The following is a 26,474-nucleotide window of genomic DNA, read 5'->3' as shown; positions in this document are numbered from 1 at the left end:
AGAAGCCATTAACTCTCAATAGCTCCTTATGGGACTCATGGCATGACAGTTTCAGAAAGCAATTACAGGTCAGGTCATAACAAGCATCAGTTGTGGGGACTATAATCATAGAAGAGAGACCTGCAACAACAAAGCAAAAAATTATGTATGCTTTTTCTTATAGAATTTGTGCCTGGTACTGAAATAAGTGTGTTGAATCCATAAACTTTAATTTTCTTATATTTGTTTGGCTTTGAAAAGCCCCTCTCCCAAAGCTTTATATTTAAGGCTAAGTTTTTAGTTTGCTGATCCAAAGATTGAGAGTTGATTGTATTATAATGACTCTGAGCCAATTAATGAAGGAAATCATAACTTGAATAAGCTGTAAATAAATAAGCAGGAAAGTGGGACTTACTTGGAAGAATAGGGCATAGGAGGAGTGTCTTTGAAAGATATAACTCTTTTCCTGGATTCTCATTCATTCTCTCCCTTGATCCCTTTCCCTCTGTCTGTCTAATCCCTGGATATCATGGTGTGAGTATCTTTCCTACCATGTCCTTCCACAGTACGTATTGCTTCAGCATCCACTTAACGTTGCTAAGTGTATGGGGTCTTCAGAATATTTTTTAGTATTTGTGTTCTCGGATTTCTGGAATAAAATGAAATCATGCATGCTTTGGTCCTGAGCTTCTTACTATTTTTAGTTATGGGCTTTCTATAAACATTCAAGCAGACATCGTCTCTTCAGGGAGATTGATAAGCCTTAGGTTTCTGCTAGCTCTTCTGGACCCCAACCAATGATACACAGTAGTATCACTCAGTCCAGGAATATCCTTACCTACTTTTTAACGTAATCAGGTTGAGAACATCCAGATTGGCTTCCACAATGCATCCATGAAAAGACTTGCACTTCCTCTCTCCTGTTCTCCTTGGTCTATAGTAAGAATGTCCCTCACTCAACAGGAAACACACTGTTGTAGCTATCAATAAAATTTACTTCATGGGGACAATCTTGTCTGTTATCCTTACCACTCACTGGAGCTCATAACCCTTCCACTCTTCACCCAGAACATCAGCAGCTCCTTCTGTGGACTTGTGTTCATCATAGAAATTACAGACCTTGTGTTCATGGTCTCTTCAATGAGTTTCTGAAACTTGGTGGCCAGGGAGGAGATAGATATTCAATTTTATCTTGACACATGTGATTCCCTAGGAGATGCTGTCTCACACACAAAAAGCTCATATATTTTTTGTTGTCAACATTTTCAGTGTTGAGTGGATTTTCTATGCCTCCCATTCATATTTTGAGTCAAATTTCTTTTTTTATTTCTCTCCACTTCCCCATACTCCCCTCCCCCTCCTCTCCAGTCCAAAGAGCAGTCAGGGTTCCCTGCCCAATGGCAAGTCCAAGGTTCCTCCCCACCTCCATCCAGGTCTAGGAAGGTGAGCATCCAAACAGACTAGGCTTCCTCAAAGCCAGCACATGCAGTAGAATCAAAACCCAGTGCCATTGTCCTTGGCTTCTCAGTCAGCCCTCATTGTTAGCCACATTCAGTGAGTCAGGTTTGATCACATGCTCCATCAGTCCCAGTCCAGCTGGCCTTAGTGTGCTCTCATTAGATCAGCTATACCATCTCAGTGGGTGGGCACACCCCTCGCGATCTTGACTTCCTTGCTCATGTTCTCCCTCCTTCTGCTCCTCATTTGGACCTTGGGAGCTCAGTCCAGTGCTTCACTGTGGGTCTCTGTCTCTATCTCCATCCATTGCAGATGAAGTTCTATAGTGATATGCAAGATATTCATAGGTGTGGCCATAGGATAGTGTCAGTTCAGGTGCCCTCTCCTCAGCTGTCCAAGGACCAAGCTAGGGACATCCCCTTGGACACCTGGGAACCCATCTAGAGTCAAGTCTCTTGCCAACCCTAAAATGACTCCCTTAATTAAGATATATACTTCTCTGCTCCCATATCCACCCTTCCTCCATCACAACCGTCCCATTTCCCCAAGCTCTCCCCATCCTCCCCTTCTCACTTGTCTCTCCCCATCTCCCCTTACCCCCATCCCACCTCCACCCCCAAGCTTCCAATTTTTGCCTGGTATCTTGTCTACATCCAATATCCAGAAGGATAACTGCATGTTTTTCTTTGGGTTCACGTTCTCATTTAGCTTCTCTAGGATCACGAATTATAGGCTCAATGTCCTTTATTTATGGCTAGAATCTACTTATGAGTGAGTATATATCATATTCATATACCATTTTTGGGTCTGGGTTACCTCACTCAGGATAGTGATTTCTATTTCCATCCATTTGCATGCAAAATTCAAGATGTTATTGTTTTTTACCACTGAGTAGTACTCTGATGCATATATATTCCACACTTTCTTTATCCATTCTTCCATTGAGGGGCATCTACATTGTTTCCAGGTTCTGGCTATTACAAATAATGCTGCTATGAACGTAGTTGAACAAATGCTTTTGTAGTAAGATAAGGCATCTCTTGGGTATATTCCCAAGAGTGATATTGCTGGGTCCTGGAGTAGGTTGGTCCCAAATTTCCTGAGAAACTGCCAAACTGATATCCAAAGTGGTTGCACAAGTTTGCATTCCCACCAGCAATGGATGAGTGTACCCCTTACTCCATAACCTCTCCAGCAAAGCAGTTTTTGATTTTAGCCATTCTGACAGGTGTAAGAAGGTATCTCAAAGTTGTTTTGATTTGCATTTCCCTGATGGCTAAGGAGGTTGAGCATGACCTTAAGTGTCTTTTGGCCATTTGAACTATAGATTGCCTTGGTAGAATTGCCATTTTTACTATGTTGATCCTATCCATTCAAGAGCATGGGAGATCCTTCAATTTTCTGGTGTCCTCTTCAATTTCTTTCTTCAATGCCTTAAAGAACTTTTCAAATAGATCTTTCACTTCCTTGGTTAGAGTTACCCCAAGATACTTTATGCTATTTGTGTCTATCATAAAAGGTGAAGTTTCTCTGAATTCCCTCTCTGCTTCTCTATCCTTTGTGTATAGGAGGGCTACTGATTTTATGAGTTGATCTTGTAACCTGCCACATCACTGAAGGTATTTATCAGCTGTAGGAGTTTTTGGTAGAGTTTTTGGGATCCCTAATGTACACTATCCTATTATCTGCAAATAATGAAAGTTTGACTTCTTCCTTTCTGATTCGAATCCCCTTGATCTCCTTATGTTTTCTTATTGCTGTTGCTAGTTCTTCAAGCATTATGTTGAAGAGATATGGAGAGAGAGGACAGCCTTGTTTTGTTCCTGATTTTAGTGGAATGACTTTGAGTTTCTCTCCATTTAATTTGATATTAGCAGTTGGCTTGCTATATATTGCTTTTATTATATTTAGGTAAGATCCTTGTATCCCTATCCTCTCCAAGATCTTTATCATAAATCTCAACATAGTTACTAATTTGCAATATGTAGAAAGAGTTGGTTTGTATTTTGAAACCTCTGAATTTATATCAGATGATACACAATTGACTTTATTATTTATTCAGGTCCAAGATATAGTTAGAAATAGGCATCATCCTATATACATAGCACATGTCTTGTCACTACAAGTCTTCCAGGTCCTCTAGCAAAAGGTAATGCAGAAATTGATCAATTATTGATTGGAAATGTGCTGAAGGCCTCGGAATTTCATAAAAAATTATGTCAATAGCAAAAGTTTAAAATAGAACTTTTTGATCACATGGCAATGGGCCAAGGAAACGATAAAGAGATGTCCTACTTGTTCTTTATACAAGCAAACATGACTACATGCAGGAAGTAACCCAGAGGGTACTCTTGGGAATTAACTCTGTCAGATAGCTGTGTTCCTTTTTGTCGAATATGGAAAATTAAAATATGTACACCACGTTATTGATACTTATCCAATTTTCAATGGGCAACTGCTTTGAGTTTGTAAAATGCTGATTCAGTAATCACACATTTACTAGAAGTTATAGTCATCATGGTTATACTTTCACAAATAAAGACAGACAATGCTTCAGCACACGTCTCTAAGAAAATAAAAGGTTTTTGCTTATTATAATATAAAGCATATAACAGGTATATCAAACAATCCTGCATGTCAAGCAGTTATAGAAAGATCAAATATAACTATAAAGGATTTGTTAACTAAACAGAAAGGAATGATAAATACCCCCAAAACAGACTCCATATTGCTTTCTTAACTTTGAATTTTCTTAATGCTAATATAAAAGGAATAACAATTGCTGAGAGACATTGAACAATAGGAAAAACTTCTGAATTAAATCAACAAGTGTATTTCAAGCATTTGTTCACCTCAGAAAGGAAACCAGGAGATGTGCTATGTTGTGGAAGGGGTTTTGATCTTGTTTCTACAGGAGAAGAAATCTATGAATACCATCAAAATTAATCAAGATTCAATTTGAAAAGGCAAAACTTCTTGATAAAGAGAAATGACAGCTCATCCACAGAGGTGATAATCCTACAAGTAGTAAGGAAACCTCACAAGGTTTGGAGCAGGGTTCTGTTTTTGTCTTTGCAGAAAAATTGAAAACACCAATCTCTGAGAAGTCAAGAGACTTTGGACATCTAGATACCTAAATAAGAAAAGATAGCTATCCAGAAAGAATCACAGAGCAAAGAAAAATCTGACTTATGATACCAATTTCCTCTTTAGGGCACCTAAACATACATATCCCCTTATTCACAATATAATGGTAGTCACAACCCACTGAAAAATCAAATTTTGCTTTGGAGTTGGACTGTGGCTCTCTCCTTTTCTAAATACAATCATGTTGTTAAAAGAAAAACTCAGAGTTTCTATCTCACATTCTGAGATTTACCTGGTGTAGGACAAAAGGAAAATAAAAATATAGGGACTTAGGTTATCAAAACTCTGTTTTCAAAAATTCTACTTCTCTATGGCACCTTTCTTTGAATATATGTCTATCAAAATTAAAAATTTCCATTTAGATATGAATAATGTTTGTTTTCCACAGTGAACAATAAATTTTCCTACAGTAATCTCTGAAGTCTCCAGGAAGAAGATGAAACCCCACAACAATAAGTCCACCTGGTCCATCTGATGCTATTCATCTGATAGCACCTGTTAAAGATTAGTTTTCAGCTAAAAACTGCTGAGAATTATTCAAAGTGACTATCTGAGATGATCCAGTCTAACAGATTACTCTAACTGGGATTTGAGACAAGCCAGGCACTTTCTCATTACAAATAGACTAGACAAAAAAAGATATAGATACCTCTCCCAGTATTTCATAATTAACCCAAATTTTTATTTTCAGGATTATCTGAAGATACAATTGCCCCAGGCAGCAAGAAGTAAATTTAAGAATATGATGCCCATTTTCCCTGGAGGTAGGTGGGTAGTTTTTGATCATTCAGAGAATTATGAATATTTGTCATTGTTTAGGGGGGTTGGTTAGAAGTTATTATTGGTAATGGTCAGGCAAAAGCTAAACAAAGGAAATTAGATTCAAGGATCTAGTTTTGAAAAGAAAAAGGGAGGATATAGATATGATAGGATAAAATCTACTCTGAAAAAAAGAAAAAGAGAATAAAGATCAAAAGGTGTATTATTGAATTTAATTTTAGAAAGCAACTACTATTTTAAACGTTTTAAATTAGATTGGACTTTCATAAATTATATATAAATTTTGTATGTTGATTCAAATTTGAGATTAATTTTATTAAAACTTAGGTGACATACATTTCTAATCTTATTCAAGATATTGTTCCTATACAGATCATTCAACAATATAATGCAAGTTTCTAGCCTTTGAAAGTTACTATTATTATTACTATTTAGGAAAATAAGGAAATTCATGTTAGTAATTAGTCACCTACTACAGTTGAACTTGTAGTCACATTAGGTATGTTTTCAAGGACAAACAAAAATATATTTTAGATTGACAAGTAATCTTCAAACACTTCAGAGATCTGTAAAATATGGCATTTAAGATGTTTCAATAGTATAGACTTTTTTTTTTATGACAATGAGAAATGTCTGCTCCTGGCAGCACCATTCTACTTCAGAGAAGATAATGGAAATAAAAAAAAAAAGGTTTACTTTCTTTGTGGCAAAATTGAGCCACTGAGCAAGAAAATGCTATTGCCTCGACTACTGGCAGTATGCTGTCCTAATGAGACAAGCAGGACAGAAAAGAAGGTTACTGCCAAACATTGTCAAGACAAGGAGGTACAGCTCTTCAGAATATTCTACATCACAGGAAGTCTGTCAGAAATGCTAGGCCTGTAGGCCAAAGATAAATCCCCCAACATTGCAGAGGAACTTTGGGTGACTATCCAGGCATTCATCTGTTTCAGTCATTGCTCCCATTTTTTTTCTGAAAGCTGCTTGCTTGTACTTCCTGTTTACTAAGTTAATATTATTTCCTTCTTTGGTCTCTAAGGGAGTTGAACCCTGAATAATTATAGTTTCCTTGTTTAACTGACACAGAAAGCAAGTTATTATAGAAAGTAAATTAGGTACAAGCCTTTGTACTTGTCAAGATAGGGCAGATATGGAGTATTTTCTCTGAATTTGTCAAATGCATATGGGCTAGACATTGCTGATGTATTTATTAACTGTATATATTTTACATAGTCATTGTGCTTATTGTATATATTTTTATTATATTCATTATAACAGACACTGGTGACATACACCTTTAATCCAAGTAGTCACACGTGTTTGCCATAGAAACCAGGCAATAGTGGTACATGCCTTTAATCCCAGATCTAGAGAGGAATATAAAATGGGAAGATCCAGGTTTCAGACACAGTCTCATTCTGAGGATTCCTGGAGGCAAGATAATCATTTTCGACCAAGATAGAGTCAAAACAGCCAGTGGCTGACTGTTTTGCTTTTCTCACCTTCAGCTTGAACCATAATATCCGTCTCTGGATTTTTATTAATCATGCAACGCCCATACACAAGGAAAAAAATAGATAAATAAATAAATAAATGTTAAATGAGATTCCTAATTAGAGTTACTGACCAAAAGATTCATACTTATCATGGAGGAAGTGGACAGGGGGGATAGAAAGGGAGTAAAGAGGAGGAACATGAGGGGAAGGAGGGGGAACTATAACTGGTATGTAAAATAAAAAGATTATTTTTAAAAATTAAAAGCAAGCACGACCTGCTCTACCAGTTGACACTGGTTCAGGTCCCAGACCCCACACAGTGAATAAAAGTGTCTCTAACTTCAGTTCCAGGGCATTCAATGTCCTCCTCAGGCATCTGTATACACTGTATGTATGTGCTGCATTGAAATGCTTGCAGGCAAAACATAGATACAGAAAACAGTGCTCGCTTCGGCAGCACATATACTAAAATAGATACAGAAAACATGACAATAAATTAATTAAAATATGTAAAAATAAATATTATGTATTAGCACAAAGATAGAATAGAGAACTTGGAATAATTTCATACTAACATGGTAAATAATTGAGTAAATTACTATACTTCCCTTAATTTGAATACTATACATTAATTACATGCAGGCAAACATCACATAAACCCCATAAATATCTGCCAAATTTGAGTGTTAACTACAAAAACTAAAAACTAAATATAAGGGGCAGAACATATGGCTCAGTGATTAAGAGAACTGACTGTTGTTCCAGAGGACCCAGGTTTGTTTTCAATTACCCATGTGGTAGCTCACAACCTTCCGTAAGGTCAGTCCCAGACAGTCTGACACCCTCTTTTGGCCTCAGACACTAGACACAAGCATGATGCACAGACATACATGCAGGCAAAACACCTATACACGATAATAAAAATAAATAAATGAACATTAAATGAGATCTCTAATTAGAGTTACTGTCCAAAACATCAGAGTATATTATAAAATAAAATATAAAAATACAATCATTAATTTAACAGAAGAAATATTTCTGTCATCTTCAGAAAGAAAAAGATCGTTGCAATGAAAGCTACAAACCTAGCTTTAAAAGACTTGGTAATGACTATATAAAAAATAAAATGTTTGCAAAGCAAGGAAAAATGTAGGGAGATTTTTGAGACCTTCCCAAGATAATCAATGTCAGCAAGGTAATTAAATAGAGAAGAAACTGTGCAAGGAGAAATGAGTGAAGAAAAGGTGGTCACATGAAGTTTCACTAAGATAGAGAACAGAGGATGGATTAGAGAAGAGAAGGGACTAGGGTTGCTACCAGAGAAGACCACATCACTGTGGACACACTCTACTGATAAGGATATTTCTCATGGCTCCTTTCATGTCACGATTCCTCAGACTGTAGATAAAGGGATTCAACATGGGTGTGACTACATTGTACATCACAGCCACAATGACATCCTTGTCATTAGTTTTATTAGATGAAGGGACCAGGTATAGCCCAATAATGGCTCCATAGTACAGACAAACCACAGAGAGGTGAGAACCACATGTGGACAAGGCTTTGCAGATTCCCTTGATGGAGGGACTTCTCAGGATGGTGGCTCCAATGCGGCCATAAGAGACCAGGATGCATATGAATGGTAGAGTAATGGCCAGTGTACCTAAAAGAAGGATGACCAGCTCATTGACGGTGGTGTCTGAGCTGGACAGTTTAAGTAAGGCAGAGAGATCACAGAAGTAGTGGGGGATGATATTGTCTCTGAAATGAGATAAATGAGCCAAGAGGAGGGTATGAACAAGGGAATTGGCAAAGGATAAAGCCCAGGACACAACTACTAGCAGGACACAGAGGCTCTGATTCATGATGGTGGTGTAGTGCAGAGGGTGGCAGATGGCCACATACCTGTCATAGGCCATGGAGGTCAGAAGGAAGCTGTCAACATTTGCAAGGGATAGGAAAAAATACATCTGGGAAATGCACCCAGCATATGAGATGGACTGACTGTGTGTCAGCATATTCATGAGCATCTTTGGAACTGTGACTGACGAGAAAGAGATGTCTGTGAAGGCCAAGTGGCTGAGGAAGAAGTACATGGGGGTGTGGAGGTGAGAGTCCAGCCTGATGAGCAGGATGATGAGCAGGTTCCCCAGCACTGTGGTCAGGTAGATGACCAGAAACAGGGCAGAGTACATGTCTTGATCTTCTGACTTGATGGGGAGTCCCAGGAGAATGAACTCAGACACAGTGCTCTCATTATCTCTCCTCATGATCTTCATCTTCTGATGTAAATGAAAAATGAAATAGGAAAGAATGATTTGACTTGTACACTATAAAAGCATTATATTAATGACCTTGTCAGAAAAATAACATAGTTTGAGCCACTTAGTCTGCCTGTTTTAATCTTAATACATAGATTTTTGTCACGGTAATGAGCTAGTTATGGTTTGGAAAGATATATTATTTCCCCAACTAGAAAACAACTGAATGCCTCTTAGAGGGAACAGTGAAACATCAAAAAATTATCAAATCAGTTCCACATCCAGTTCAAGGTTATGCTTTTCATTAGGACAATTTTAGATAAGGAATGAGTCGCAGTGTAAATTGGTACCAGCAAATCAAAAAACAACATGATTTCAATGAAAGAAATAATGTAAAAATTGGGACCAGCAAATAGAAAAATCAACATGATTTTGATGGCTTTTGATCTCTCTTAATTTTTCAATGTCTCTTGAATGCACAAGCCTAATGCTTTATTTCCTTGAATTAAATCCAGATAGAGGAATCCAGGGAGGTTTTTGGATCTAAGATACCAGGATCTGGGGATTTTAGTGGAAGCGGCATATACAGAGGGTCAAAGCCTGAGGTGCATGAGTCTGTGCCAGTAGTATAAGCACCAAGAACAGCTCACAAGCAGCTATGCATTCTTCCCATAGCAGAGCTGTTTCTCCATCCACGTGCTCACTTTGCCTTCACTCTTCCTAGACTGCATAAAATGACCCTGACTTCATATTAACATCTTCAACTCAAACCAAAGCATCTCAAGCAAGTCCACTGAACACCTGGGAGCACCACTTCTCAGCTGAGCAAAGTAAATTCCTCCTGCTTTTCTAGCAAAAGAAATGTTACCTGCTTTATTCTTAAGCTGGGTTTGAAGCCAAAGATGGTTACTTTTTATGCATTTTCTGTATGTTTTCTCCATTGCTAAGCTGGAATTTTTCTGCCCCCCTTTATAGTTATTTTCTATCCATGGGAGCAATCACTAAACAATAGGAAAATGAAAACAATAAAATTAGAGTCAATCTCTTAGTGGCTGAGAGAGCTCTTGTTTGTATTCTAAGGGAAGACATGATCAATGACCAAGTTTTTCTCTGTGAGGGTTTGGGTTCTAACCATTTGCCTCTTCACTCTTTCCAGGCTTTAAATACAGTCAATATTTCAGTTCTCCCAACTTGGTCAAAACAGTCTTTGAAATGCCTATATTATCCTTCTCACTCTGTTAAAATATGCAGTTGATGCATTATTGCCTTAAGTTGATTATAATTTATTTCTTACTCATTTCTGTGTTAGTAACAATTACATTATCATAACAAAAACGTTATGTAGATTGTTTCTAATTATTTGCTCTTTTGAGCAATATTGCAATAAGCAATAGTATTCTTATGCCATTTTATATATATATATGTTGTATTATAAGTGGGTTTAGAGAAATGCATCCATGGTTTTGAGAATATGTCAAGTCACAGGAGGACAAGGTGATGAAGAAGCTGATATACATTCTCTGAAGATCGTTGAATAGAAGGAGCCCAAGGCGATGTCCCCAGTTAGTTCCTTGGGCAGCTGAGAATAGGGAACCTGAAATGACCCTATCCTATAGCAATACTGACGAATATCTTGCATATCACCATAGAACCTTCATCTGGTGATGGATGGAGATAGAGACAGAGACCCACACTGGAGCACTGGACTGAGCTCCCAGGGTCCCAATGAGGAGCAGAAGGAGGGAGAAGATGAGCAAAGAAGTCGGGACCACGAGGGGTGTACCCACCCACTGAGACAGTGGAGCTGATCTATTGGGAGCTCACCAAGGCCAGCTGGACTGTGACTGAAAAAGCATGGGATAAAACCGGACTCTCTGAACATGGCAAACAATGAGAGCTGATGAGAAGCCAAGGATAATGGCACGGGGTTTTGATCCTACTTCATGTGCTGGCTTTGTGGGAGCCTAGCCAGTTTGGATGTTCACCTTCCTAGATATGGACGGAGGGGGGAGGACCTAGGACTTACCACAGGGCAGGGAACCCTGACTGCTCTTTGGAATGGAGAGGGAGGGGAAGAGGAGTGGGGGGAGGAGGAGAAGGGTGGGAGGAGGGGGAGGGAAACGGGAGGCTGGGAGGAGGCGGAAACTTGTTTTTTTCCTTTTCTAAATAAATAAATAAATAAATAAATAAATAAATAAATAAATAAATAAAAAGAACCTGAATAGGAATACTATAAAAATGGGGCTCCAAGAAAATGTTCGGAAAAAACAATGCTAGAGACTTTGAGAAAGAAGGAAAACTCTAAGTAATGCCAATCACAGAAATATATTGTTTAGAGGACATTTAAGGAGCAGGAAGATAGGATGTCTAATTTGCTATGATAGAAAGTTTCCACCCGTCCAAGAACAGTAACATCTGAGAAAGTGAAGGGGTAGAAAATCTGAAATGGCTTGCCGCCTGCCAGGTAAAATGCAGATTGGAACAAACCAAGAATACTCGCTGGTGTGGGAACATCAACTATCGCAGCAAAATCGCAGAGATTTGGGGAGAAATCTGAAGAAAACACATTATAAATTGTGTGTTGAAGGTAAATGTGAGCATATAAAATGTTTTTCTTGCTTTCTTTTCAGAAGTCAAGATAAGATTAAGAAAAAAATATTCACTGTAGAGTTTTATTTTGTCCTTTTTCCTCAATGTTTGGGTAGGTTCTCAGTACAGAGTAAATTACTCTCTAGGGTGGTGTTTGTGATTTGATGGTGTGATCAATGAGATTTGGAATGCATACTAGTCAGAGAGACAGACACAGAGAGAAAGAGTGTGAGAGAGAACAAAATCTATGCAGTGAAGCAGATGAACGTACCGATCTGACAGGTCCACTTAAGTGATGAACAGATACCTTTCGCTAAAAGTTATGAGGAGGCTTTTCCATTTCTTCTAGAAAGCACACTATACAGGGAAAAAGTGGAATCATCTGAAGCATTCACTTATCCATTGCAACAAACAGAAGAGTAATCATTCCAGAATGAGACATGATAGATACATAATTATATAAATTGTCCATATCTCCTGAGATATCCATGTGAGCTCACATTTTAGAAAGCATGTAGGGGACATGGAATGCAATCTCTTTCCCCAGATCCCAATTAGAGGAACATAGGATAAGACTGCTTCATTGTCATTGACTCCCTTAGGAAAAGAACTGTTTGAAACAGACATGAGAATCTCTTTACACCTGAGAAATAAAAACAGTAACTAAAGGAAAATTTCCCATCATTTTGTCCTGTTTAAAATATCACTCCTGTGTTTACTTCACATTTAATAACAAATACACACACATAGACAGACACAGTAAAGGGTAAAACAGAATCTAATATAATTTTAGGGATAATATTTCTAAATGGACATATTACCACATCCAAAGATGGACAACCTACATACCCACATGTAAGTGTGGTTACCACCCCCGTCCCAAGAAGCTATTCATTACAGCAAACAGAGACCATCACAAATATAAACACTAGAGGTATCACCAAAGGAGGGGCGACCATCCCACTGAATAGATCTATATGCAGCCCCCACATCTTTGACTCAGGGAACATCAGAGAAAAGGGATTGGAAAGAATGGAGGAGCCAAACACCAGGAAGTCTGCTGTAAAACAGTCTCTCCTAGAAATAGCTTCATAAACAAGACCAGAAAAATGGCAATACCAATAGACATACTACCAATAAAGGGAAAATATTTCACAGGACCCTATGTCTAAAAAAAGAACTACAGAAAACTAATGACTGTTGGCAAAAGGACAAACAGCATCTCCCAGGAACTAATCATTTATTGGCTTCCCAATGCAGTGTGGTCAGACTTAAAATGATAAACACACTAATACCAAAATTAGGGTCAGCAAAAAAATATGTATTTGTGTGTGTGTGTGTGTGTGAGAGAGAGAGAGAGAGAGAGAGAGAGAGAGAGAGAGAGAGAGAGAGAGAGAGAGCGCAAGAATAAAATAAAAAGGAGACTCAACTTCAGAGCAGACAGGGATTGGAGGATTTTAAAGGAGGGCAGTTGGGAAGGAATCTATGTAGGAAAAGAGGAGAAAGAGATGTAATTCTATTTCAATTAAAATGTAATAAAATTTCATAAACAAGAAAAAGAATAAAGAATCATTGCTGTAGTGGGGATGTCCCAATATGAACTGTACAAGTATAGATTGTCTGGTTCTATGATTGGAGTCATTTCATTCCATGGGTTTATATGTTTAAGCTTACTCCCTAGTGTGGCAAGGATGAGAGATGGTGGTATTTTTTAAGAGACAGACACCCCTAGAAGTCCACCCTCTGATTGCAGGTGCTGACCTCAGAAGGGATTAAAGCTGGTTTAGTGGATCCTTTCTCGTGGATACATGAACGTAATTGACTGAGAACAAGGTTAGGCCTGTCTTCCTTGTCTGGCTCTTGTTTCACCCCATGCAGTCTCATCCATGTCCCCGACATGACACCATTTGAAATGATGCAATATAATCAAGGTGAAAACGATCAGAGACCAAATTGATAGACTACTTTTATCCTTCCAAACTTCAAAATGGTGAGCAACAGAAAATAATCTAGCATATGTAGGTATCATAGCACACTGGGGTTTGGGGATGCAGTAATAATTCTATTGCCCAAGTATGAGCAGTCATAAAATTTCTGTTCTTTCCTAAAAATAATTTTCAACCAAAAATTATATCTCGATGAGAGCAGATGAGGGCTAGGCACATGTCATTTTGTCAGTTATGTCATGAGCCTCAGAACTGTGACATCACAGTGCTCAGTCACCTTGACTACTGCAGACTCCTCAGACTTCAGTAGTTGGTCTGCCAACTGCTGTAGCTATCTGTGGTGTTTAGTGCCAAGGAGAAAGAAAAGGAGGATTTCAAGTCCATTGAAAGGCTTTCCCTTCCAGACTCTGATGAAAAGGTATGCTAATACCCACTTTGATCCTTAGGATGGATAGGAGATGTCCTATCTTCTTCCTCCAGATTATGTGAACTAATCCTTACACTTCGGCTCCAGCTTTATGGAAGTCTACTTAGAATAATAATGTTAAGAGCTGTCACCTAAAGAAAGGATATATTAAATCTCAGGGGATGAATTCTCTGAATTACATGGGAAGGAAATGTCTCCAAGTCTCTTAAAGTGGCTGTTGGAGTTGTGGGGAAGTTTCATGTTCTGATCAGTTCAGTTGTTTTAACTATTTTGACCACAGAGCATTGCAGAATATTGGGCATATTTTATCTAAAGTTCTACAAAACCTCTGGCTTTTAGGAATCTTTTGATGTTTCCAAAATTACTTGCTGTTCTTCAGAACCTGTTTCCCAAACTATGAGCTATTTTTATGATAGGAATGATATTACAAGAAATCTAATTCACTCAAATTTTTATGTCACCAAATTGGAACTACTTCTTTTCACACTATCTCAAATTTTTCAATTTGAAGGAAAATTATTGTCTTTTTCACCCCTCCTTTTCTCTTTTGCTTTAGTCCTTGCTCAGTAAATGTATTATATTTATGTGAGTGTTTCTTGAAGAATGGAGCATAGGAAATTAGTTAAATATTTATGCATATTCTCCATATATATATATATGTGTGTGTGTGTGTGTGTGTGTGTGTGTGTGTGTGTGTGTGTGTGCTGGTGTATATACAAATGTAAACATACTGTATAGGTGATAGATATGGGTCTGTTTTCATTCTTCTACATGTTGATAGTAAGGCGAATCTTAGACTGCCATGCCAGTTGTTGTGTAGCTATCACCATGAACAAAACTCAAGTCCAAATGGATCAAAGACCTCAACATAAAACTAAATACATCGAATCTCATGGAAGAGAAAGAGGGAAGTACACTTGAACACATTGGCACAGGATATCACTTCCTAAATATAATCCCAGTAGCACAGACACTTAGAGAAACAATAAATGGGACCTCCTTAAACTAAGAAGCTTCTGTAAAGCAAAGGTCAACTAGACAGAATGACAGCCTACAGAATGGCAAAAGATCTTCACCAATCCCACAACAAACAGTGGGCTGGTCTCCAAAATATACAAAGAACTCAAAAAAAGTGGTCATCAAAAGAACAAACAATCCAATAAAAAAAATTGGTATAGACTTAAACAGCAGAGAAAAAAATGGCATCTTGAAATTTGCAGGCTAATGGGTGGATCTAGAAAACATTATATTGAATGGGGTAACCCAGACCTAGAAACCAGAAAGAAAACCAGCCTACAAATTACAATCCAAGAGAACCTAGACAACCATGAGGACCCTAAGAGAGACATACATGGACCTAATCTACATGGAAAGTAGTACAAGACAGTATCTCCTGAGTAAATTGAAAGCATGGGGACCACAGGAGAGGGTATAAGGGGAGGGCAAATGAAGGGAGGGGAGCATAGGAAAATGTATAGCTCAATAAAATCAATAAAAAATAAAAAAATCATGACTCCTATGATTATTTGACATTTAATTTTTAAAAATACACTTACAAACACAGACACAAAAAAAGGTGAAAACAAACGCCAACATAATTTTAGGGACGATAGTCCTAATGGGCATATTACTATATACAATGACAGCCAACTATAGGGAAAGATATTTGGAAATATTTGTGGAGTTCTTCCATTGAACATCAAGAAATTGGAAATTTAATCTTTTTGATGTTATAACATATTTGATTTTACTTTTTTCTTTATTTTACATTCCAACAACCATTCTCCCTCCCACTCCTCCTCCCTGCCCTGCTTCCCTCCAGCCCACACCCGTCCACTCCTCCTAATGGGTAAGGACTCCCATAGGGAGTAAACAAATCCTGGTATATTAAGTTGGGGCTGGACCAAATCCCTTGGGTTAATGTACATTTTTTTTATCCATTAATGGAATCAAATTGAGGTATAAAATGTTTTAAAGAATCTCTTTGTTTCACTGATTTTATTTATTTTTTATTGAAAAAAAATTTCTGCCTCCTCCCAGCCTCCCATTTCTCTCCCCCTCCTACCACCCCTCTCCTCCTCCCCCCACTCCTCTCCCCCTCCCTCTACAGTCCGAAGAGCAGTCAGGATTCCCTGTCCTGTGGAAAGTCCAAGGTCCTCCCCCCTCCATCCAGGTCTAGGAAAATGAGCATCCAAACTGGCTAGGCTCCCACAAAGCCAGAACATGAAGTAGGATCAAAACCCAGTGCCATTGTCCTTGGATTCTCATCAGCCCTCATTGTCTGCCATGTTCAGAGAGTCCGGTTTTATCCCATGCTTTTTCAGTCCCAGTCCAGCTGGCCTTGGTGAGCTCCCAATAGATCAGCCCCACTATCTCAGTGGTTGGGTGCACCCCTCACGGTCCTGACTTCCTTGCTCATGTTCTCCCTCCTTCTGCTTCTCATTGGGACCTTAAGAGCTCATTCTGGTGCTCCAATGTGGGTCTCTGTCTCTATCTCTATCCATCGCCAGATGAAGGTTCTATGGTGATATGCAAGATATTCATCAGTATGGCTATAGTATGGGGCCATTTCAGGTTCCCTATCCTCAGCTGCCCAGGAACTAAATGGGGACATCACTCTGGCCACCTGGGAGCCCTTTAGGTTCAAGTCTCTTGTCAACCCTAAGATGGCTCTCTTAATTAAGATATATGCTTCCCTGCTCCCATATCCACCCTTCCTTTATCCCAACCATCCCATTTCCCAAGTTCCCCCATCCTCCCCTTCTCACTTTTCTCTCCGTATCTCCCCTTACACCCATCCCACCCCACCCCCAAGATCCCATTTTTTTGCCCGGCAATCTTGTCTACTTCCCATATCCAGGAGGATAACTATATGTTTTTCTTTGGGTTCACCTTCTTATTTAGCTTCTTTAGGATCACAAATTATAGACTCAATGTCCTTTATTTATGGTTAGAAACCAATTATGAGTGAGTACATCCCATGTTCATCTTTTTGGGTCTGGGTCATCTCACTCAGGATAGTGTTTTCTATTTCCATCCATTTGCATGCAAAATTCATGATGTCATTGTTTTTTACCGCTGAGTAGTATTCTAATGTGCATATATTCCACACTTTCTTCATCCATTTCTTCCATTGAAGGACATCTAGGTTGTTTCCAGGATATGGCTATTACAAATAATGCTGCTATGAACATAGTTGAACAAATGCTTTTGTCTTATGATAGGGCATCTCTTGGGTATATTCCCCAGAGTGGTATTGCTGGGTCGTGGGGTAGGTTGATCCCGAATTTCCGGAGAAACCGCCACACTTCTTTCCAAAGTGGTTGCACAAGTTTGCATTTCCACCAGCAATGGATGAGGGTACCCCTTCCTCCACAACCTCTCCAGCAAAGGCTATCATTGGTGTTTTTGATTTTAGCCATTCTGACAGGTGTAAGATGGTATCTCAAAGTTGTTTTGATTTGCATATCCCTGATCGTTAAGGAGGTTGAGCATGGCCTTAAGTGTCTTTGGCCCTTTGAACTTCTGTTGAAAATTTTCTTTTCAGTTCAGTGCCCCATTTTTTAATTGGGTTAATTAGCATTTTAAAGTCTAGTTTCTTGAGTTCTTTATGTATTTTGGAGATGAGACCTTTGTCTGTTGCGGGGTTGGTGAAGATCTTCTCCCAGTCAGTAGGTTGCCTTTTTGTCTTAGTGATAGTGTCCTTTGCTTTACAGAAGCTTCTCAGTTTCAGTAGGTCCCATTTATTCAATGTTGCCCTTAATGTCTGTGCTGCTGGGGTTATACATAGGAAGCGATCTCCTGTGCCCATCTGTTGTAGGGTACTTCCCACTTTCTCTTCTATCAGGTTCAGTGTGTTCAGATTGATATTGCAGTCTTTGATCCATTTGGACTTGAGTTTTGTGCATGGTGATAGATATGGGTCTATTTTCATTCTTCTACAGGTTGACATCCAGTTGTGCCAGCACCATTTATTGAAGATGCTTTCTTTCTTCCATTGTATACTTTTAGCTCCTTTATCGAAAATGAGGTGTTCATAGGTTTGAGGGTTAAAATCCAGGTCTTCTATATGATTTCATTAGTCGACTTCTCTCTTTTTATGTCAATACCATGCTGTTTTCATTACTGTAGCTCTGTAATAGAGTTTGAAGTCAGGGATTGTAATGCCTCTAGAAGTTCCTTTATTGTATAAGATTGTTTTGGCTATCAAAAAAGGTTTTAAAGAATCTCTTTGTTTCATTGATTTTTTGTATTGTTTTCTTTGTTTCTATTTTATTGATTTTATACATCAATTTGATTCTTTTCTGTTGTCTACTCCTCCTGGGTGAGTCTGCTCTTTTGTTTTAGAGCTTTCAGGTATGCTGTTAAGTCACTGATGTAAGCTTTCTCCACTTTCTTTATGTGGGCACTTAGTTTCTATAAACTTTCCTTTTAGCACTGCTTTCATAGTGTCCCATTGAAGTTTGGATAAGTTGTACCTTCATTTTCATTGAATTCCAGAAAGTCTTTAATTTCTGTCTTTATTTCTTCTTTAATCCAGGAGTGGTTCAATAGAACACTGTTCAATTTCCATGAGTTTGTAGGCTTTCTGCAATTAGTGTTGTTGCTAAATTCTAACTTTAGACAATGGTGATCCAATAAGATACAGGGGCTTACTCCATTTTTTTTTTGTATCTGTTGAGGTTTGCTTTGTTACCCAGTATGTGGTCAATTTTGTAAAAGGTTCCATGAGGTGCTGAAAAGAAGACATATTCTTTTATATTTGAGCAGATGTTCTGTAGGTGTCTGTTAAGTCCATTTGAGTCATGACATCTGTTAGTTCTCCTATGATTCTGTTAGGTTTCTGTCTGCTTGACTTGTCCAATGGGAAGAGTGGTATGTTGAAGTCTCCTACTTGTGTGTGGGGTTTTATGTGTGATTTAAGCTTAGCAATGTTTCTTTAACATATGTGGGTGCTCATGTATGTGGGCCACAGATGTTCAGGATTGAGACTTCATCTTGATAAATTATTCCTGTTATGAGTATATAGTGTCCTTCTTTATCTGAAATTCCAAATAAGCCAATTAAAAAATGGGATACTGAACTAAACAGAGAATTCTCAACAGAAGAATTTCACATGGCCAAAAAACACTTAAGGAAATATTCAACATCCTTAGTCATCAGGGAAATGCAAATCAAAACAACTCTGAAATACCATCTTCTTCTACCAGTCAGAAATGGCTAAGATCAAAAATATCTATCAATGATAGCTTATGCTGGAGAGGATGTGGAATAAGGGGAATACTCCTCTATTGGTGGTAAGACTGAAAACTTGTGCAAGCACTCTGGAAATTAGTATGGTGGTTTCTCAGAAACTTGGGAATCAACCTACCTCAAGATCCAGCTATACCATTCCTGGGCATATACCCAAAGTATGTTTTATCATACCACAAGGACTCTTCCTCAACTATGTTCACAGCAGCTTTATTCATAATAGCCAGAAACTGGAAACAACCTAGATTACTATCAATCAAAGAACGAATAAGGAAAATGTGGTATATTTACACAGTTGAGTATTTCATCTGTTAAAAACAATGAAATCATGAAATTTGCTGGCAGGAACTAAAAGAGGAGGGTGGGGAAACTGCTGTTGGGATTGGGGAAATTAATTCATTCATTTTTCATTAATAAAAGTGACTTCTTCAGGAAGTACCCAATTGATATTGAATGCCACTTAATTTGGCCTATAATAATAATAATAATTCCAGCATTCACATGCTACACAGCATATCATGGGTGCTTGTTACCTCATTCAGATTTATATTTTGGGGAATTTTTGCTTGTTTTGAAACAAATTTATTCATGGTTTATTTTTTAAATGTTTGTTGACAAATATTCATTTTAGCAGTGATGGATTTCATAACGATATTTTTATTTAAGTATGTCATAAGTCATGTTCACCTTCATATTCCCTCACACCCACCTAATAGTCACTCTAACACACTTCTGAACTTCAGCTATAATTCTGTTGATTTCTAAAGTAATAGAAGGAAAACTTCACCTAAAGAGGTTAACTACAACCATAAATACACAGGAAATAAATAATCTCAGACAAGAAAGCTCAAAAGAAGGAAAACAATACATGCACATACACCAACAACAATAACAACTGAACCTGAAAACAACCTAGATGTCCCTCAATGGAAGAACAGATAAAGAAAAGGTGGTCCATTTGCATTTGTTAAAAATGGCATCATAAATTTTTTTGTTTATTATTATTATTATTATTACAAATTTTCACCTCCTCCCCTCCTCCCATTTCCCTCCCCCTCCCCCTTCTTCTCCAGTCCAAAGAGCAGTCAGGGTTTCCTGCCCTGTGAGAAGTCCAGTGTCCTCCCCCCTCCATCCAGGTCTAGGAAGGTGAGGATCCCAACAGAATAGGTTCCCACAAAGCCAGTACATGGAGTAGAATGAAAACCTAGTGCCATTGTCCTTGGCTTCTCAGTCAGCCCTCCATGTCAGCCACATTCAGAGAGTCCAGTTTGATCACATGCTCCATCAGTCCCAGTCCAGCTGGCCTTGGTGAGTTCCCATTAGATCGGCCCCACCGTCACAGTGGATGGGTGCACCCCTCACGGCCCTGACTTCCTTGCTCATGTTCTCTCTCCTTCTACTCCTCATTTGGACCTTGGGAGCTCAGTCCAGTGCTCCAATGTGGGTCTCTGTCTCTATCTCCATCCATTGCCAGATGAAGGTTCTATGGTGATATGCAAAATATTCATCAGAGTAATGGTGCTGGCAGAACTGGTTGTCAACCTGTAGAAGAATGAAAATCGATCCTTATCTATCACCATGCACAAAACTCAAGTCCAAATGGATTAAAGATCTCGATATCAATCTGAATACACTGAACTTGATAGAAGAGAAAGTGGGAAATAGTCTACAATATATGGGCACAGGAGACCACTTCCTACGTATAACCCCTGTAGCACAGACAATAAGGGCAACATTGAATAAATGGGACCTCCTAAAACAGAAGTTTCTGTAAAGCAATGGACACTGTCATTAAGACAAAAAGACCTCATAAAATTTACAGATAAATTGATAGAATGAGAAAAGTCATGCTCTTGTCCCAGACCCAAAAATATAAATATGATATGTATTTGCTTGCATGTGGATAATAGCAATTAAGTAAATGATAATCAACCTATAATCCATAGACCTAAACAGGTTAGGTATAGAGGAAGGAACTATGGAGGATACATTGATGGCACTATTTTCCCTGGAAGGGGAAAATAGAATATATTATAAGGATAAACTGGGGATAATGAGGGACTGGAACATGGGGATCAATGGGGATACAGAAGGGAGATTGGCTAGAGAGATGATATCTGAGGGGTGGTATGGAAACCTAGTGTGGTAGAAACTTACTAAAATATATAAAGGTAGCATCCTAATGAAGTCTCCAAATAACCCACACAACTAAGTGAACATAGAGAGGTTGAACTGATGCCTACATAGAATCCACACCCCTACATTCTAATGTGTTTGATGCAAGAAAGCACTTTGCATGCTACCAAAAGAGAAACATAAACACCAACTCAGCCAAAACCCTTCCATCTACAGTAGTGTGCTGCCTGCAAGACATGCTACCACAGTGGAGGCACAAACCCTGTGGAGAAAACAATGAATAACTAATTTGACTTAATGACTATTCTGTGAGATTGAGCTGTAGTCAACCCTGTTTGGGTGACCAAGAACTAAAGGATAGCCAAGGGACTTAGTATAAAACCAAATATCACTGTTCTAAGAAAAATAAGTAGTGATAAAATGACTCCTAATGATATTATACCATACTCAGATAAGTTTCTTATTCAGTCATCATCAGAGAATCTTCCTCCCGTAGAAGATGAGAACAAATACAGAGGCCTACAGCCAGACATCATACTGACAGAGAAAGTATGTAACACATAACTATAAATGGAATATTGACATCAAATTCCTTCCCTGAGAGGAATGTCTGCAGAAAAGGAATAGGAAACAATAAAAGAGCCAGACAGAATAGAGGATACAAAAAAAAACATGGCCCTCTAAATCAACATGAACAAAGATCATATGAACTTACAGAGACTAAAACTGCATGCCCAGGGCTCCACAGGTCATTATCAGTTCCTGTGTATATACATTACAGCTTCCAATTCAGTGTTTTTATGGAACTTCTGAGGTATGAGAATGAGTGGGTCTCTGATTATTGTGCCTTCTCTTAGGCTCTTTTTCTTTCTGTTGATTTTCCTTGTACAACTTTAATTTGATGGCTTTCATTTTCTTAATATATTTTACTTTGTTATATTTTGTTGTCATCTCTTAGAAGTCTGTTATTTTCCAATGAGAGACAGAAAGGAAGTGGATCCTGAATGGAGGGTAGATAGGGGGGGATCTGGGAGAAGTAGAGAGAGAAGAAATAGTAATCAGATTATATTGTGTGTGAAAAGAATATATTTTCAACAAAAAGTGGGGGAAAATAAATTACACGGCCATTGTCATATTGTAAAAAGGAGAGAAGTTGAGAATACATAACACTGAAAACAAAGAAACACACAAAAACATACAACCATACCCTCGACTGTACATTTTATACCTTCATTCACAAGGTTCCTATGAGGAGAGACACCTTGAACGACACACCATGAAAAGACTTCTGTTTCTGTATAGGATGCATGGAATGTGGTAGAACAGATGGTGTCTCTACGGACCACCATACTTCATTGTGACAAGCAAAAGACCTGTAAGCTCACAACCAAGCCACTCTAGCTCAATATATCAATAAACTTTGGATAACAACTCCCAAATGGAGTGAGTTCAAGTTTCTCAAAAGTTTGAGAGAACCCAGGGGGATAATTTACTAATAAACTGTTCCAAATTTGAGAAACCTGGATATAATTGTTAGGTTGTCTCTGGCTTCCCCAGGAGAAGACCCATGTGTTGGCACAGACATGGGAGAGTTCATTCTTGGACAAATTACATAACCACAAAACAGTGATTAGGTGATTAGTTAGGCTTTCTATTGCTATGAAGAGACACCGTGACCACAACAACTCTTCCAAAGTAATACATTTAACTGGCGTTTGTTCACAGTTTCAGAGATACAGTCCATTATCATCATGGAAGGTAGTATGGTGGTGTGTAGGCAGACATGGTGCTGGGGAAGTAGCTGAGAGTCCTACATCTTTCAGGCAATAGAAAGGAGCATAGGGAACCTCAAAGCCTACCCCCACAGTGACACACTTCCTCTAACAAGGCCATACCCTCTCCAACAAAGCCACACATCCCACTAGGACCACCTCCTACTGAGATTATTGGGGCCAATTACATTCAAGCTACCACACGGGGACTCATGAAGGTCTTTACTTTCCTAGTTCCACTGGAGGAACCATGGTTCACAAGTCAGTAATGAACCAAGCTGGAGGCTGACTCTGATGACCAAAAACCTGTTTCTGAAGCTCATTCTATTTCAAGAATTTTAAAAAGATGACATAGAGTTATGAAGAGTTAAAGGGTCAGCCAACGAAACCCATACTGTCCCTGAAACCAGAGCTAGTGAAAGAACCACACCCTGGCTGTGAAAGCAGAGGCAAAAAAAAAACCCACTTTGGTCCTGGAATCAGCTAGTAAATAAATATACCCTGTCCCTTAAACTAAAGCCAAAAAGCTAAAAAGAACCAGTTGAAAAAACAATTTGACCCTGAAACCAGAGCCAATTCTGCTGCTAATCAACTCAATATGAAACAAACAAATCCCTGAACAGAAGACCAACCAATCCCCGAGCACAAAATTTAGCATCCTAACCTTGAACCAGGAGCCAGTGAAAGAAACACACCTCGGATCTGAAACCCAAACCAGTGAAAGAAACAGTTTAGCCCTTACCCAGAATCAAAGAAGCCTACCTGGTCCTGGAACCAGATCCAGAGAAAGAAATATATCCTAACCGTGAAAATGGAGCCAAAAGGCTAAAAAGGGACAGTGAAAGAATCACAGTGAGCTCCTAAAGCCAGAGCCAACTCTGCCCCTGAACAACTAAACCAATCACAGTGAGCTCCTAAAGCCAGAGCCAACTCTGCCCCTGAACAACTAAACCAATCACAGTGAGCTCCTAAAGCCAGAGCCAACTCTGCCCCTGAACAACTAAACCAATCACAGTGAGCTCCTAAAGCCAGAGCCAACTCTGCCCCTGAACAACTAAACCAATCACAGTGAGCTCCTAAAGCCAGAGCCAATTCTGCCCCTGAACAACTAAACCAATCAGTCCCTGAGCAAGAAAACTAACCAATCCCTCAGCAGGAAATCTCCCTGGGAAAACTCCACTCCTAAGAAGCTCTGTATAAACCCCTATGCCTGCTCAGCTGTGGACTGTTCTTTCCTACCCTGGCAAAGGTTGCCATTCTCCTGGACTCTTCCTTCCCAAACAAATCTTTCTTAAAAGAGTTTTGGGTGAAGGTCTTCTTTCATTGGTGTGGAGAAGAAGCTTTGCTGAGACATTCCCTTGAGGGGGGCTAATAAAAAAAAAAAGATTATACCAGAAGAAACAGTTAAATCCGCTGGGAAACTCCCTTAGGAGTTGAGCAGAAAAAGTAACTTTTTGCCAGAGCTGGAGGAGATTGTTTCATTTCTGTAGGGGCTTCCCTTTTAACAGAGTGAAGCAGAGAAAGCAACATCTTATGCTTGAGTAAAGCAGAAGAAGAAAAGAATGATTCTGCTAGAATGTTCCCTTAGGGGATCTGAGTAGAGCTCAGCTGTAAAAGCTCTCTCTAGGAGAGGAGCAGTATTGCTACATCCCATGAGGAGAGCCCCCCCACTGCGCCCCAGCTTCAGGAATAGCCTGAGTTCCTGACAAGTCAGGACACCTTTCCCTCCAGAGCTGTATCACTTGCAGAAACACATGTTGGGTGAGGTCTGCAGTGGTACTGCAGAGGGGAACTTGGATAGATGTACTCTCAGTACATTGTATACCTGTATGAAAGTCCCCCAAAATACAAAAGAGCTACAAAAAAATTGTTGACATACTGAAACCCTTAATAAGTCATTGAACAGAACTAAAAAAATAATTCGTTTTATGATCATTTTTTAAATCAGTGGTTAGTTTCTTTTTTCTATATATTTGGATCACAGTGTCCTCCATCTCCTCCCAGATCCAACTCACCACCCATCCAACTCTATGCCTTCTTCCTCAATTTTTAAAGAAAAAAGTAGGCAAGTAAAAAGAGTAAATGAAAAATGAAAAAATTTAAAAAAATTAAAAAACAAAGAAACACACACAACAACAAAACCCATGAAACTACAAGAGTTGAAACCATACTATGTAAGAAACAGGCCAATAAGTTTTTAAAAAGAAAACAAGAAAAAACTCTACAAAAATACCATTGAGTTCATTTTGTGTTGGCATCTCCTGCTGTGCAAGGGACCTACCTTTAAGAGGGGTCTACAAACCCAGTGATACTCCATTAGAGACAACTTATTTTTTTTTGTAAGTGTTAGCTTTTTTTTTTAAAAAAAAAAAAAAGTCTGTCTAATTTGTTAGAAAGCTTGCCTTTTCTATCTATGGCTTTCACTATTGAAATGTCTCACTATTTATAATAGTGTGTGTGTGTGTGTGTGTGTGTGTGTGTGTGTGGTGTGTTTGTGGGTTCAAACTGAAGATAAAACCTTGTCAGTTTGTGTCAAGGTATTGAAAAAACTAGTCAGCAACTCTTGCTGACTATGATATGTGTGAAATCTCAAAGCTGTATATTGTACCTATCCACGTCTAATATGAATGTTTTCAGAAAAAGAATAAAGAATGAATTAATGTTCAGTGAAGTCATATGTCATTCACTAGATGTTAATGATGTCATAATGATGGCACACTGATCCAAAAAAAATGAGGTCTTTAAAGAAAGATGGTCTGCACTTCTCCATCGTCTCTCATATGCACACCCATGGCCCAGGCACCTTGTGGGCACCTCTACATTGAACAGGTGTGTGGTTCAGAAATGGGAAAGATGGAGAAGCAGAGCATTTTTTTTGGAATGTGGATAGAGGCAGAACTGAAGAGATGATCACAGTGGTGGGGAACAGGATGATACTGGTGGTTTATGCTACCACTTGGGAGCATTTGATGTCTGAGGGTCAAGCTGACACCAAGTCATACTAACATGAGTGGCCTGTGCTACCACCCAAGGCCAGCTGATATCCATCAGCTGCAACTGAGGGTCATGTTTGGTTCATGACCCTACTGCATCCAGAGTCTGTGTCTGTGGCCCTAGTTACCACTGGGGACCAGGGTAGAGCTAGTCCTGATGGCCTGGGTACCAGAGAGATGGTCCCATACCTCGTTGACTGCCTCAGCAGGTTAGGTGTCCCCTGCCAGCAGGAGTGG

The 26,474-nt window shown here is 38.9% G+C and overlaps 1 protein-coding gene across 1 annotated transcript; it reads right to left on the bottom strand.

The window, feature by feature from the left end:
- Positions 1-8,191: 8,191 nt before the first annotated feature.
- On the bottom strand, positions 8,192-9,139 carry LOC142856828 (olfactory receptor 1J21-like). Its single transcript, XM_075984472.1, has one exon. It carries the CDS (start codon positions 9,137-9,139, stop codon positions 8,192-8,194), a length of 948 nt encoding a protein of 315 aa, XP_075840587.1.
- Positions 9,140-26,474: the final 17,335 nt, after the last annotated feature.

The sequence above is a fragment of the Microtus pennsylvanicus genome, chromosome 9, assembly GCF_037038515.1.
Source record: "Microtus pennsylvanicus isolate mMicPen1 chromosome 9, mMicPen1.hap1, whole genome shotgun sequence".
Classification (NCBI taxonomy): Eukaryota; Metazoa; Chordata; class Mammalia; order Rodentia; family Cricetidae; genus Microtus; species Microtus pennsylvanicus.
Note: the sequence above shows the minus strand (reverse complement) of the source record. Positions and strands in the feature narration are given on the sequence as shown.

Bases quoted from the DNA above. Each gene is read 5' to 3' on its own strand.
- LOC142856828 (XM_075984472.1), bottom strand. From the start codon at position 9,139: ATGAAGATCATGAGGAGAGATAATGAGAGCACTGTGTCTGAGTTCATT.